General features: G+C 38.1%; 1 protein-coding gene across 1 annotated transcript in view; it reads right to left on the bottom strand.

Moving 5' to 3' along the window:
- Window positions 1-140: 140 nt before the first annotated feature.
- Window positions 141-15,833, bottom strand: part of RAD51 (RAD51 recombinase) — a 36,105-nt gene continuing 20,412 nt past the window's right edge. The window contains exons 6-10 of the mRNA XM_069597824.1: window positions 10,821-10,915; window positions 2,724-2,837; window positions 2,243-2,372; window positions 1,907-2,028; window positions 141-1,438 (exon numbers count right to left, since the gene is read on the bottom strand). Of these exons, the coding sequence (XP_069453925.1) occupies window positions 1,315-1,438; window positions 1,907-2,028; window positions 2,243-2,372; window positions 2,724-2,837; window positions 10,821-10,915 (585 nt within the window). The 3' untranslated portion in view covers window positions 141-1,314. The remainder of the gene's footprint in view (window positions 1,439-1,906; window positions 2,029-2,242; window positions 2,373-2,723; window positions 2,838-10,820; window positions 10,916-15,833) is intronic.

The raw sequence follows: 15,833 nt of genomic DNA, 5'->3' as shown, positions 1-15,833 counted from the left end.
GACAAGTAGAAAAATAGTACCAAATAGTTTAGAATAAGCTCTTTGGTTAAAAATTGAGACAAGTTTTTAGGTCAAGGTCACTTAAAGTACTTTACAGGTCTAAAAGATAGAGATGCTTTCATATAAGAACCAAGCTTTCATTCCAGAGTCTGTCACTGTGGGTTTATTACATCATTCCAGGTTTGTTTTGTGATGGAAAAAAATGGAAGAAGACTTAGGAGGCACTCTGGTCTATAGTCAGGGAACAACTGTTTTAAAACAAAGTTGCATTAAATTTTGTCCTCCTATCTCCTTACATATAGTAGGCTCAATAGAGGCAACAGCCGAGATTTGCACGGCCTCTCCACCCAGTTCTAGCCAAGAGGCCCTCTGAAAGTGGAAGAGTTGCTTAAAGCTCATGCTGAGGAGAAGTGAAGGGGAAGGAGTATCTCAAAGCCCTAAAAAGCAGAATAATCTGGGCAAGTACCAGATTTATACAGTACAAACCTTAATAGAAACAAAGGCCACAGGAATGCTATGGAGTAGCTATCTTGCTATATTTTCTATGAGTTTAAAGGAGAATAAAGGGAATCACCTGAAGGTGGGACTTCCCCTTTACATTTTCAGTTTTAAAGTAATAGAAACTGATCATTCCTTCCCAGAGCCAAAACAGTATTATGCAGGCCCTGTGTTGAAATATTCAGCTTGTATCAGAATAACTCCTATAAACAGCACATTCCCTACAAATAACTACTTTATTAGTAGCCCCACGTTGAATCTACTTAAAGAGCTTCTGAAATGAGTATCTTGAATTGCTCTTAATATTAAAACAAAATTCTTACATAAGCTAATTCAGACATACAAACTTAGAAACCTGCTTCTGATTTAACAGTTTTACTGACGGAGGGAAAAGAACCTGTGAGGTGACCCACTCCATTTGCTACATAGCTCAGGTATTTTTTCCCGACATTAAGACAGAGAAGTCCGGTCTCTCCAGCTTTAGTTAGTTCTCTTGGAGACCTAAGAGTCGCCAACGGCAGGTAGTTCTGAGTCAACCCCAAGGGACTATGATGTCAAAGGTATTTCACACCTACACCCCAAACCAAAGAATTCACATAGAGATTAATATACTCCAGAAGGAATAAACACTTCAGGTCAGCTTGTGACTACTGAACTGTCTCGTGTTTACACAGTAAGAAAAGCTGATATAATAGCTGTTTTCCTGAAAGCCTTTTTCTGCAGTCACGATAGGAAGAAGCCTGTGAAAAACTCCAGGGAGCATTCCATTCCGTTAGTCTGCAGCGCTTACGGTTTATCACAGGAAAAAACAGCAATTCAGTCTTTGGCATCTCCCACTCCATCTGCATTGATGGCAAACATAGCTTCAGCTTCAGGAAGACAAGGAGAGTCATAGATTTTGCAGATTCTGGTTTCCCCTCTTCCTTTTCTCAGGTACAGTCTGCGGCAAAGACACAGACCAAAGCACCAAGATTATTATAATTAAAAAATTCTATTCCTGATCTATTTATGGTAGATCTAAAAGGGTTTTAGACTTATATGCTTCCCAGAAGGATTTTAGGGGATCTTTCTGTATTCCTTAGGGCACTTCTAATCCAGAGAAATCCATTTCTACTCACCCCCTGCCCCCAGTGGATTTCCTATATTGAAACCTTTTTTTAAAAAATGATTAGACATTATTAATTCTTCAAATGTATTCTTCCACACTTGAGCTTTTAATTTCCTTTGTTAACTAAAAGCAAACATTTGTTTTAACCAGAGCGTGACAATTAGGTTGAGCAAAGGCTCCTGTGTCTAATTATGGACTAGCGGCTTTAACAAGGTTTAAATGGAAATGTTATTTTCATGTCTACCTCACAGTCATATTAATATGACATTCCACAGTGAAGCACCTATCCCATCACTTTACCTTGTTGTTGAGGCATGAGCAATGATATTTCCTCCAATAGGTTTTTTAGGATCTGCAGCAAACATGGCTGCTCCATCCACTTGGGCTACCACCTGGTTGGTGATTACCACTGCTACACCAAACTGACAGAGAAAGGATAAATGTCATTTTTTGTGGTCAGACATTCCAAGAACCTTACTGCTGCCACTCCATCCCCCACAAAGCAATGAATGACTAAAGTCTCTATATCTAACTGATATCTTGATACCAGACTCCAGTATTCTGGCCTCCTGGCAAGGCTACTAGAATTCATAGCTCCTGAAATTAGGCATTCTCTGTCCCTACCACAAAACTTACCTCATCAGCAAGTCGCAAAAGCATCCGCAGAAACCTGGCCAAGTGCATCTGCCTGGCTGAAAGCTCACCTCGACCCGAATAGTCCGTTCTGTAGAGGGCAGTGGCACTGTCTACAATTAGCAGTGCATACCTACAGGGAACACAGAGAATCTGAAGCCTGTTTCTAGATGCCTGTGTCAGATTTTGCTCCCTTTCCCCCTACCCTAACATTTTATATTTATGGCTACATTTATTTATTTATTTAAACAATATGCACTTGAGTTATCCTATAACAAAATTTCCAACAAGTTCAGGTGAATTATAGTTTCATATTTTAACAGTGACTTGACCTAAATCACAAAGCAAGGGTGTCAAACTAGGAACTAAAACTTGAATCTCCCCATTTCTAATTCAAGCTACTATCAAATTTGCCACAGCCTGTACAAGATTCAAGCCAAGGGCTCTGGGAAAACATGTTCAGTATCTTCTACTGCCCACATACCTGGACTCTACCATCATGGCCGATGCCTGATAAAGGAGCTGGGTCTGGTGGTCTGTGTTGAACCCTCGGGCATATGCTACATTATCCAGGACATCACTGCCAGAGAGGCCATATCTAGAAGAGAGAACATTTTGAGGCTGCATACAAAACTAAGGCAATGAAATTACCTGAATGGATAGGTAAGAACTGATAGTAAGAAGCCTAAAGAATATAATTCCATTTCTATTAGGAAGCCCAGGGAAACTACAGAGAAAGAGGGAACAGCAACTGTGTTAGAGTAGATCTACCCGGCAGGACTTCAGAATAAATCAATCTATTCTTTGAGGACTCCTGAACTAGAACGAGAAATTTCCAAATATAAGGAAACAATCAATGTTCTCCTGGAAAAACAAAAGGCAGCCTGACAGATTTAGGACTGAAACAAAAACAATAACTCAAAGATCAATTAAACAAAATCATATAAACTGTTGTATAGGAATAAAACCTCCTAAACTCAAAAAACTAAGGACTCAAAACTGTAAGAGTCCTATACTTAAGAGAAATAAGTATACTCCATCTGTTCTCCCCTTTTTCTTGCTAGTAACAAGTTGACAGTTATAGAATCTGTGACATGGATCTAGTATGGTTAAATAAGTAATACCTTAATTCATCTTATATTTCAATCATGATTTTTCACCTTTGCATTAAAAAATACCTTTCTTAGAACAATTTATATTTTCTCACCTTTGTAACTGCTACCTAAGACATAAAGACTCAAGATAGTCTATTTTTTAAAATGTTTTTAAAATTTTTTTTACTTTACAATACTGTATTAGTTTTGCCATACATCAACATGAATCCGCCACAGGTGTACATAAGTTCCCACTCTTGAACTCCCCTCCCACCTCCCTCCGCATACCATCCCTCTGGGTTATCCCAGTGCACCAGCCCCAAGCATCCTGTATCCTGCATCGAACCTAGACTGGCGATTCGTTTCTTATATGATATTATACATGTTTAGACAACTTGTTGTTCAGTTCAGTTCAGTTGCTCAGTCGTGTCTGACTCTGCGACTCCATGAATCGCAGCACGCCAGGCCTCCCTGTCCATCACCATCTCCCGGAGTTCACTCAGACTCACGTCCATCGAGTTGGTGATGCCATCCAGCCATCTCATCCTCTGTCATCCCCTTTTCCTCCTGCCCCCAATCCCTCCCAGCATCAGAGTCTTTTCCAATGATTCAACTCTTTGCATGAGGTGGCCAAAGTACTAGAGTTTCAGCTTTAGCATCATTCCTTCCAAAGAACACCCAGGACTGATCTCCTTCAGAATGGACTGGTTGGATCTCCTTGCAGTCCAAGGGACTCTCAAGAGTCTTCTCCAACACCACAGTTCAAAAGCATCAATTCTTCGGCACTCAGCTTTCTTCACAGTCCAACTCTCACATCCATACATGACCACTGGAAAAACCATAGCCTGGACTAGACGGATCTTTGTTGGCAAAGTAATATCTCTGCTTTTTAATGTGCTGTCTAAGTTGGTCATAACTTTCCTTCCAGGGAGTAAGCGTCTTTTAATTTCATGACTGCAATCACCCTCTGCTGTGATTTTGGAGCCTCCCAAAAATGAAGGCTGACACTGTTTCCCCATCTATCTCCCATGAAGTTCTATGACCAGATGCCATGATCTTCGTTTTCTGAATGTTGAACTTTAAGCCAACTTTTTCACTCTCCACTTTCACTTTCATCAAGAGGCTTTTTAGTTCCTCTTCACTTTCTGCCATAAGGGTGGTGTCATCTGCATATCTGAGGTTATTGATATTTCTCCCGGCAATCTTGATTCCAGCTTGTGTTTCTTCCAGCCCAGCATTTCTCATGATGTACTCTGCATATAAGTTAAGTAAGCAGGGTGACAATATACAGCCTTGATGTACTCCTTTTCCTATCTGGAACCAGCCTGTTGTTCTACGTCCAGTTCTAACTGTTGCTTCCTCACCTGCATATAGGTTTCTCAAGAGGCAGGTCAGGTGGTCTAGTATTCCCATCTCTTTCAGAATTTTCCACAAGTTTATTATGATCCACACAGCCAAAGGCTTTGGAATAGTCAACTTGTCATTAAATGTATCTTAATAGGATCTCATTTCTTCAAAAGTGGTTTGATTTATTCATCTATCAAGACTCAGCTAAATGCCAGTACTTTTATAAAAGCTTGCCTGCATCTCTTGAATAGATGTGATTCCCCTTCTGCACTTCGAGAAAACTTGATTTAGGCCTTTTTATGGCACTTGTGAGGAGCTACCTGCCATTCTTTTACTAGACTAAAAATTCCTTGAGGGAAAAGACTATGCCTTTCCAACTAGCACATTTTTTTTTATACCTAGTAAATTCTGAATAAACATTGTTGAATACGAAGTTTTTAACCATAATCCAAACAAAAAGAGAATCATATGTCATCACTTTAACTCAAGTAATATTTTCAGATTAAGGTTACCTAAAATCATTATAGTTCAAAAGTATAATACTGACTCCCTTATGTAACAGTTCAAAAAATAGTCTTAGAAATAAAATCTATGTGCTATAATTTCTTGAGATCCAGAAGTTTCTATGCTTAAGAGTTTATCTTTTAAGAGAAGCAATCTATTCTATGTAAAGATTCTGATCATTACAAAAGCATATACTATGTCAAACCTACTCTTCCGAGACTTTCCTTTAGTAGTTTTCCTCTCTGTTTTCCTACTCAAAAGAATAGAAAAACAAAAGAATGTTCTAGCACTTGAAATAACCCTGCAATAAGATGAGCCTCAGTATCAGGAGATCCCACTTCACCCAACTGAATTTTCTACATCTTACAATGGATTCATCATATTTGGCAAACCCAGTCTTTGCACTTTCCTGGACAGTTCACCAGTTATTCTTTGCCATTATCAATACAAAAGGAAGTTTAGCTGTGTTTTGTTTTTTAAAGTGGATTGATGACGATAAATTTGTTGAGTCTAGGCATGGAGACAAGAAAATGAAGTGAAGACAGTTTTACCTTAGGATCATGACCAAATGGGGATAAGAAGATAAAATTTTCTGTATTTATGTCATAACTATAAGATAGAAAAAAGAATGACGAGACCTAATTACTACATAAACCTTCTAGTTTTGCCTCAAGAAACATTGATATAATCTACTATCAGGAATGGAGACTGCCTTCTGCTGTCAGAATACAGATATTACTGGAAAAACAGAGTCATCCTGGCCTTTCTTTCAGCAGAGTTCATAAAGATGATTATGGGGATCTCTGTGCTTATATTCTTGAAGTAGTAGAGAATTTTCAGTTCCTCCAACTTGGAAAAAGCTGGCTGGAAATCTGTATTACTAATCACTAGGGAAATACAAGTCAAAACCACAATGAGTTTATCACCTGACACCTGTCAGAATAGCTATTCTCCAAAAGAAAATAAATGCTGCCAAGGATGCGGAGAAAAGTGAACCCTCATGCACTGCTCGTGGGAATATAAATTTGTACAGTCACTATGGAGAATAGTGTGGCTGTTCGTCAGGAAACTAAATTATCATATGATCTAGTAATTTCACTGCTGCGTATATATCTAAAGAAAAAAGACATTCAAAAAGATGTATGCATCCTAATGTTCACAGCATTATTTACAACAGCCAAGATAAGGAAGCAACCTAACCTGCCAACAACAGAGGAATGGGTCAAGATGTGGTATATATATTCAATAGAATGTATCTCAGCCATAACAAGGAATGAAATCTTGTCATTTGTAACAACATGGATAGACCTGGAGGGCATTATGCTTAGTGAAATAAGTCAGACAAAGAAAGACAAATACTGTATGTTATCACTTATATGTGGGACTTAATATAGCCAATATTTTCTAATAACTTTAAATGGAATATAATCTATAAAAATATTAAATCAGTATGTTATACACCTGAAACTAATATAATATTATAAATCAACTACATGTGGGACTTCTCTGGAGGTCCAGTGGTTAAGAATCCCACCTTCCAATGCAGGGCACACAAGTTCAATCCCCGGTTGAAGAACTAAGATCCCACATGTGGCAGGGCTACTGTGCCCCTGTGCCACAACCGAGACCAGCTGCAGGGACTTCTGGTCGTCCAGTGGCTAAGACTCCGATCTCTCAATGTGCGGGGCTTGGGTTTGATCCCTTGAGATTCAGTCTAGATTTAGGGGACTAGGGGACTAAATCTCACATGCTGCAACTAAGACCTGGCACAGCCAAACACTGAAATATTTTAAAAATAATAAATAAGAATAAAATGAATTCCATCAAAAAGCAAAAAGACCAGATGCAACCAAATATAAAAAAAATCAACTATACATCAAGTATTCTACACACACATAAAAACTTATAGTGCTGTATATCAATTATATCTCAATCAAACTGGAAGAAAAAATGGGAATTTTCATAGTAAAACCAAAAAACCTCAGGTGATTAACATGTAAGTTTGAGAAATTCAGCTGTATTGCCTCAAGGGAGTTCTGTCATTCTTTCTTTCATAGTATTTTAAATACACTCCAAAAAGGTAGGGACACTGTAGCAAGCAATTGTGGCCATGGTTCTCCAACTTCAGCAAGTATCCCAATCACCCGGGGAGCTTGTCACACCACTGCTGGACCCTATCCTCAGTCTCTCAATAGTCTCTACTTCTGTAGATCTGTAGTGGAATCAGAGGAAAGTGAAGTCGCTCAGTCGTGTCTGACTCTTTGCAACCCGATGGACTGTAGCCTACCAGGCTCCTCCCTCCATGGGACAGGCAGATGCTTTAACCTCTGAGCCACCAGGGAAGCCACCAGGGGATCAGAGGATCTGCATTTCAATCTCCCAGGTGATGCTAATGCAGTTATAGGGAGGACTAGGGTCTTAGAACAGAGAAGGCACTGGCACCCCACTCCAGTACTCTTGCCCAGAGAATCCCATTGACGGAGGAGCCTGGAAGGCTGCAGTCCATGGGGTCGCTAAGAGTTGGACACGACTGAGTGACTTCACTTTCACTTCTCACTTTCATGCATTGCAGGAAATGGCAACCCACTCCAGCGTTCTTGCCTGGAGAATCCCAGGGACAGGGGAGCCTGGTGGGCTGCCGTCTATGGGGTTGCACAGACTTGGACACGACTGAAGTGACTTAGCAGCAGCAGAGTCTTAGAAACCTCTGAGCTAGTCACCTGAATGTGGGTTAATATTCTTCCACAAAACATGGCAAAAATTTATCAATAAGGGTTGTTCTCTTGTGGAAGGAAATTAGGTATTAATTATCTTAGGAAGCCCTGTCCTGTAACTTTCTCAGAAATATAAATTTAAATGCAGTATACATAAATATAAACTCAATTATAAAAATTTTCCTGATAGAAGTGATTAAAATGAATTAAAGAAATTTCTAAACATTTTTCTTTTAGTTGACAAAACAGCCATAAACATAGCTCTAATAAATATTAGTTCATTAACAAACATTGAATGCACTGTTCTAGGGCTTGGGGATACAGTGAATGGTCAAAACAAAGTCCCAGTCCTCATAATATTCTACTATCTCATATATCCTATCTGAACACTCATTTATATTATTGGACAAAATCTTAGTGACTTTATCCAAAAGAACTCTTCAACTAACAAAATAGCACACTTAAAAGTGTTTTTGTACAACACCAAAATCAACTTTGGGAAGGAGTATACATTTCAATATACTCATCTCTAGTAAACTAAAATCAGGTTGCAAGAAAGTAATTTTTTCTTGAGAGGGATTTTGTAAGAAGCAGCAAACGGCTACAGTTATTGTTCCAGCCTAATTTTATGCCTCAACGGTATACATCTGATGACTTGGATTCCTCCAATTGTAAAATGGGAAAGAGAATTCTTAGAGAATTCTCCTTAACTTAGCAAGGCAGGTTCCAATGTGAATCTAACATCTCAACATGCAATTAAATTTCATTTAATCATCACTAGGTTTCAGTAAAATGTGTGGTAGGAATCAAATGATCATATTTGACCTCAGACAAGGGAAAATTAAGGAAAATAATTTTGAAAGTTTATTTGAAAGCTGTATTAGGGGATGGAGGAAAATTACAAATTCTTTTTTAAAAAATAAAATAAATTATTACTTATTTGGCTGCACCAGGTCTTAGTTGCAGAATGTGGGATCTATTAACAGTTCCCTGACAAGGGATTGAACCCAGTCCCCCTTGCATTGGGAGTGCAGTCTTAGCTACTGGACCACTAGGGAGGTCCCAAAAAAATGTACAAATTCTTTATCAGCTTTTCTGAGGTATAATTTATATACCATAAAATTGATGTGTTTTAAGTGTAAAATTCAATGACTTTAATAACTCAGTTTTAGGACATCTCCATTGCTCAGAAAGATTTCTCCACTCGATCTGCAGTTACTTTCTGTTCCTACTCCCTGCCCCAGGCAACCATGCATCTATTGTCTCTACAGATTTTCCTTCTGGAAATTTCATATAAATGGAATTATATTTGGTTTTTCCTGTCTAGCTTCTGTCATTTAGCATGTTGTTGGGGTTTATCCATGTTATAACATGTCATTCCTTTTAGCTGTTTAATAGTATTCCATTGTATGGATACGCCATATTTTATTTATTCATTCATCAGTGGATGGACAATTGGGTTGTTTCTAGGTTTTGGCTATTTAATGATACTTATAAACATCCACAAACAAGTCTCTGTTTGGACATGTTTACATACCTCTTGGGTACATAACCAGAGTGTAATTGCTGGATTATATGGCAAATTTATGTTTAAATGTCACACTGTTTTCACTGTCAACTCTCGATTCTATTCCATGATCCATATGTCTATCCTTAAGGCAGCACCACACTGTCTTGATTACTGTTGTTTATTAGTAAGTTTTAAAATTGGGAAAACTGAGACCTCCAATTTTGTTCTTTTTCCTCCTCCAAGAATGTTTTGGCTATTCTGGGTCCTTGATATTTCTATATTAATTTTATATTCAGCTTGTCAGTATCTGGAAAAAAGGTTGGTGGAATTTCAATAGGCACTGTATTGAACTTGTAGATCAATCTGAGGGATAATTACCATTTTTAATAAAATCACATCTTCCAATCCATGAATGTGAAATGTTTCTCTATGTAGATCTTCTTCAGTTTCTTTCAGCAATGGTAGCTATCAGCGTACAAGTCTTGGACTTCTGTTAAATTTATTACTATTTCATTCTTTTTGATACTACTGTGAATGGAATTATTTTCTTAATTTTTGAATTGTTTATTGCTAGTATATAGAAATACAATGGATTTTTGCATATTGAGATTGCAGTAGTTTTTTTTGTGTGTGTAGCTTCTTAAGATTTTCTACATATAGGATCATGTCATTGATTAATTAAGATAGTTTATATTTTCTATTCCAATCCGAATGCTTTTTACTTCATTTTCTTGCCCTGGCTGGGACCTTCAGTACAATGTGAAATATAAGTGATGAGTGTGGAGATCCTTGCCTTATTCCCAATCTTAAGAAGAAAACATTCAGATTTTCACCATTAAAAATTATGCCAGCTGTAGGTTTTTGTAGATGCTCTTTATCAGGGCATCTGATAAATGCTCTATTCATTACTGAGAGTGAGGTATTAGTCCCCAACAATTATGCACATATTTTGAGGCTCTATTAAGTGTGTATATATTTATTATACTGTCTGGATGAACTGACCTTTTAGTTATAAGATGTTCCTCTTTGCCTCAATTAGTACTTTTTTTTTTGTCTAAAAGTCTATTTTGTCTGGTATTAGTATAGCTACTCCAGCCCTCTATGGTTACTATTTGCATGCAATATTTTTTTCCATCTTTTTAGTTTCAGCCTATTTGGGTCTTTGAATCTAAACTGGTTCTCTAGAAGGCAGCATATAGTTGATCTTGTTTTTTATCCAGCTTGACAGCAACTCACAGGTTTTTTGACTAAAGAAGCATGTTTTTCTCTAAGGTTATTCTTTTGAAACACACATACAACTTTGGGATATGGAGCAATAAGAGAGAGGAAAAGACACCCTTCAGCCAGACTAACCCTGGCAATCACTACAGTGACAGATGGAGCCGTATTTCTCGTCTGATCCGGTGACCTACCTCTCAGCCACTGCTAGCAGCCGTTCTGGCCTAAAGGTACCTTCGGTGTCAATGTACATGGCCTTTCCTTCACCTCCACCTCGGTCAATGGGAAGCTAAAGAGAAAAAGAACAGTGGAAATGACACTGTACTTCTGATATAACTGAACAACTTCCTTCTGATGGGCCTATAATTGCTTCCGCTCCCAGTAAAGCAAAAGGAAAAATAAAGTGACAATAAGATCTAGGGAGGAGACACTCACTTCTGAGAGAAGTATATCTAGTAGTAGGTATGGAGGTCATTGTGAGGCTAGAGTCTGGCCAGAGTTGAAGAGTGCTTGGAAATATATACCAAAGTGATAAAATTCTTTTTTTAAAACACATACACTTCTTCCAATTAAAAAATTTCTATCATTGTATACCAGCAAAAGACTGATCAAGCCTCTCAAGGCAATTTGGAAGATCATTTACTTAGCTTTAATAAGCAAGAGACTCTGATCCAACAGCCAATTCATTTTATCATATCCAGATCACACTTAAATGAGCAGAGCTCATATTTACTGAGCAGAGTTCATTCCTTCGGGTTGCTGAAGGAAATTGGCAAATACCTCAGGGGCATCCCCTAGCACATTTAATAGGTGTTTGCTCCAACAGTACACAGATATTGAAAATAAACAAACGTAGAAAAGGAAAAATAATCAGTTTTTTTTAAAAAAGAAAGAAGATAGAGGAATGCCAGGAAAATTGTCTCTTGAGCTCTTCAGGGAAATCTGCTTTAGGCTACCTATCCCATACCAGATACTGAGTTCTACAAATTTTAAGTGAATGTGGCTAAACGGTAGTTTCCACCCTTGAAATCTAGTTTGGAACCTTTAAATTCTGAGGAAAATCCCTTACAACAGTTTACACTAAGTGCCTGGTAGTGCCAAAATTTTGTCTTTTCTGATTTCTGAGAAAAAGGATTTTTTTTTCAAAATTACAAAAGTACTACATGCTTGTATTAAAAATTCAAGCAATATAGAAATAAGTAGAGTAAAAAAAAAAAGGGAATTTTCTTCTTTTAAAAACTCCCATCTCCCAGATCATTTTCTGTGTATTTTCATACAAACACTTTTTATATATGTGACTCTGCCACTTGCTATGTGACCCTGAGAATATTAATCCTCAGTTTTTACATTTCGTGTAATATGTAATAAAACCTACCTATGGCACTGTTTTGAAGGTTAGATAATTCATGCCAAGTGTTTAGCACAGTGCCTGACATATAGAAGGCATGTGGAAGACTCAAGCTATCCTCTACCTCTAGGGCACTGACTTTAGCATATATTCAATTACAGAAGGCTTCGTTAATTTGGAAAGGGGAAAATGATTATGTTGTCATTTGGTAGGCTGGCAGATAAAATTTTTCAAACCATAGGAATTTGTGGAAACAGCAAATGGAAGAATGTCTTCAGAAAGCTGAAACTGCCTCGGTTTTTGGGGAGGAGAAAATTTGACATTCAGGGGCCTAAGTCCATAGGAATTAAAATGAATGAGGTTCTTTCTCTCACTTTCTGCATCTTTAGTACTAGCATGAGTTCTTTTCCAGCTAAACAGACCTCCTTGGGCAGAAGGGAGGCCATGAGTGTCTGGACAGGGCATTGGTAGGCAGACTGACAGCAGAGAAGTGGACTGCTGGCCTGGTCACAGGGGGATGGACTATGTGCCGTACGCCCCTGCTCATTTTGTCTCCTCTGCCTCACTCTTCCAGTGTCACCTCAGCCATCTCGTGTTGCTGGGCTGACCACCAAGGTTGCTATTTGTAATAACTGCCTAGTACCATAAGCAGAGACATCACTTTGCCGACAGAGGTTCATATAGTCAAAGCTATGGTCTGTCCAGTAGTCATGTATGTATGTGAGCGTGGGACCATAAAGAAGGCTCAGCGCTGAAGAACTGATGCTTTTGAACTGTGGTGCTAGAGAAGACTACTGAGAGTCCCTTGGACAGCAAGGAGATCAAACCAGTCAATCCTAAAGGAAATCAACCCTGAATATTCAATGGAAGGACTGATGCTTAAGCTCCAGTACTTTGGCCACCTGATGCAAAGAGCTGACTCACTGGAAAAGACTCTGATGCTGGGAGAGACTGAGGGCAAGAGAACGGGGCAACAGAGGATGAGACAGTTGGATGGCATCACTAACTCAATGAACATAAGTTTGAGCAAACTCACAGAAATAGTGAAGGGCAGAGAAGGCTGGCATGCTGCAGTTCATGAGATTGCAAAGAGTCGGACACGACTTAGTGACCGAACAATCACAACAACCATAATTTAATCTTATTTCATAAAGATGCAAGCTGTTTCGAACTTGCACCATTTTATAATGCTATGGTATAAATTCATTCTACATATATTCTTGATTGTATGTGAAAAGTTTTCTAAGACATATTTTCTGTCAAGGGCATGTCCATTTAAAATTGGTACTTAATACTGTCCTCTCAGGATTTTAAAATTATTCTAGTACTGTGAACAAACACGGGCTATTCATTTTTATAACCTAAGTATGACTCTTAACTTTATATAACTTCACTATTAGACAGATCTGATACATAACAGGGTTTCACTTCATTAAGTCGAGAAAATCTGAAAAAATAAGAGGTGATAATATTTAGATTTAAATACTAATCTAACAGCCTCTCTATACCTCTGGTTCCAGCTCTTAGGCTAGCCACATATCATCCTTTCTATTACTAATGAATTAGAACTTTTTTTCTCTGACAAAAATATCAAAGATCCAGTTATTCAGCCAACTGTGAATGTTCAGTTGTTTTTATAGAGAGGGTATGTTTTAGAATTTTGCTTCAGTTTATTGTGAACAGGCATTATCTGACTAATAAACATTCCTGAGACAGGAGTCTGTACAACTTAAGAGCATCAGCATGCTACGCTCAGTTGCCAATGGCAACTACAGATATTGTGTAATGTACTCTATTTATTCCACATGAATCCCTGTCAAAACAACATAGGGAAAACATTTCTATTTATAAAGGTCACATATCATATCAGATGACCAACATCTGAGTGATATTTTAAATAGTTCTATTTCCTTTTAGCTAAGATTTTCTAATGGTGCTTGAGCAATAAGCTGTAGCTCCGGCAGCTTGACTGTACCTCTGTTCCTCTTCTCAATGCTTCCCCTCTATCCTAAAAGTTCTTATATCCCCCTCTTTTCTCCTTGGAGTTATTTATGAGGTGAGCCAACATAGCTTAGGTCTACTTGACACTGGAATCCTAATGTGGCTGTCGTGTGGTGACATTTTGGTTGCAATGGAAAAGATCAGCAGTTACTGAGGACAGAGAGACAGTCAAAATGAGAAATGAGAAAGGAAAATGATGAGAAAAACAGGAGACCAAGTTGGGCCTCTTGTCATTAGATAAACTTTTATTCATGCAGAATGAAAATATTTTCCTATCTCAAGCAATGGTACTGACCACTTCAAGACAGTAGTGTTGACTGATGCACATTATCTGTAAAATGAAAAAAAAAAAAAGAGACAGATTTTCTTGGGTGACTTGAGAGAATCAGTCTCATAATATAAACCTCTGCAGATATATGTGTTTCACTAAATGTGAACTCTATCCAAGACACAGTCCTAACAAAATCCATATTTTTTTAGTGGCACATGCCATCTTTATAACATAGCACTACAGTGATGTAACAAACATTTTTATAAACTGCTCTTAAATACAGGATAAATTATAAGTGGTAGTTCATAATTTGTTTCAAAAGGAAAAACACACAAAAGAGAACAATTTATATTTGATGTTTAAATTTATAAGTTCCAAGAATGAATGTTATTTTGTTGAGAGGATAAGAACTCACATTGGATGGTAAGATACCAGGAAGTCCCCTCTGTCATAGTGACTAAAGAAGGCAGATTTCCTTTCAGTTATTCTTTAACTCCATTGGTAAGTTGTGTCCTTGGGAGGAGTGAGTGTAATCTATCTAGACAGTTTCCAACTTAACTACGGCTTGATTTACAATCCTTCAACTTTACCATGGTGTGAAAGTGATACAAATTTAGTACAAACCAAAACTCTGAATTTCGGTCTTTTCCCAGGTGAGTCATTTGCTGTACAACAGTTTCAAAGTACTGGGCAACCACACTGTGCTCTCAGTCAGCCACTTGAGCTGGAGGGCAAACAGCTGGTACACTTACAAACATTCTGGTTCTTTCAGTATAGTATGTAATAAACTATATATGAGACATTCAACACTTTATTACAAAACAGGCTTTGTGTTAGATGATTTTGCCCAACTGCAGGCTAATGTAAGTGTTCTGAGCATGTTTAAGGTAAGCTGGGCGAAGCTATGATGTTCAGTAGGCTAGGTGCATTAAATGCATATTTAACCTGTAAAACTACCACACAATCGTACTCATCTCACATGCTAGCAAAGTAATGCTCAAAATTCTCCAAGCCAGGCTTCAATAGTACATGAACAGTGAACTTCCAGATGTTCAATCTGGATTTAGAAAAGGCAGAGAACCAGAGATCAAATTGCCAACATCCGCTGGATCATCGAAAAAGCAAGAGAGTTCCAGAAAAACATCTATTTCTGCTTTGTTGACTATGCCAAAGCCTTTGACTGTTGTGGATCACAACAAATTGTGGAAAATTCTGGAAGAGATGGGAATATCAGACCATCTGACCTGCCTCCTGGGAAATCTGTACCAGGTCAAGAAGCAACAGTTAGAACTGGACATGGAACAACAGACTGGTTCCAAACTGGGAAAGGAGTACGTCAAAGCTGTATATTGCCACCCTGCTTATTTAACTTTTATGCAGAGTACATCATGAGAAATGCTGAGCTGGATGAAGCTCAAGCTGGAATCAAGACTGCCAGGAGAAATATCAATAACCTCAGATATGAAGATGACACCACCCTTATGGCTGAAAGCAAAGAAGAACTAAGAGACTCTTGATGAAAGTGAAAGAGAGTGAAAAAGTTGGCTTAAAGCTCAGCATTCAGAAAACTAAGATCATGGCATCTGG

Source organism: Ovis canadensis, chromosome 7 (assembly GCF_042477335.2).
Source record: "Ovis canadensis isolate MfBH-ARS-UI-01 breed Bighorn chromosome 7, ARS-UI_OviCan_v2, whole genome shotgun sequence".
In the NCBI taxonomy this organism is placed as follows: Eukaryota; Metazoa; Chordata; class Mammalia; order Artiodactyla; family Bovidae; genus Ovis; species Ovis canadensis.
This window is presented reverse-complemented; position numbering and strand designations above follow the sequence as displayed.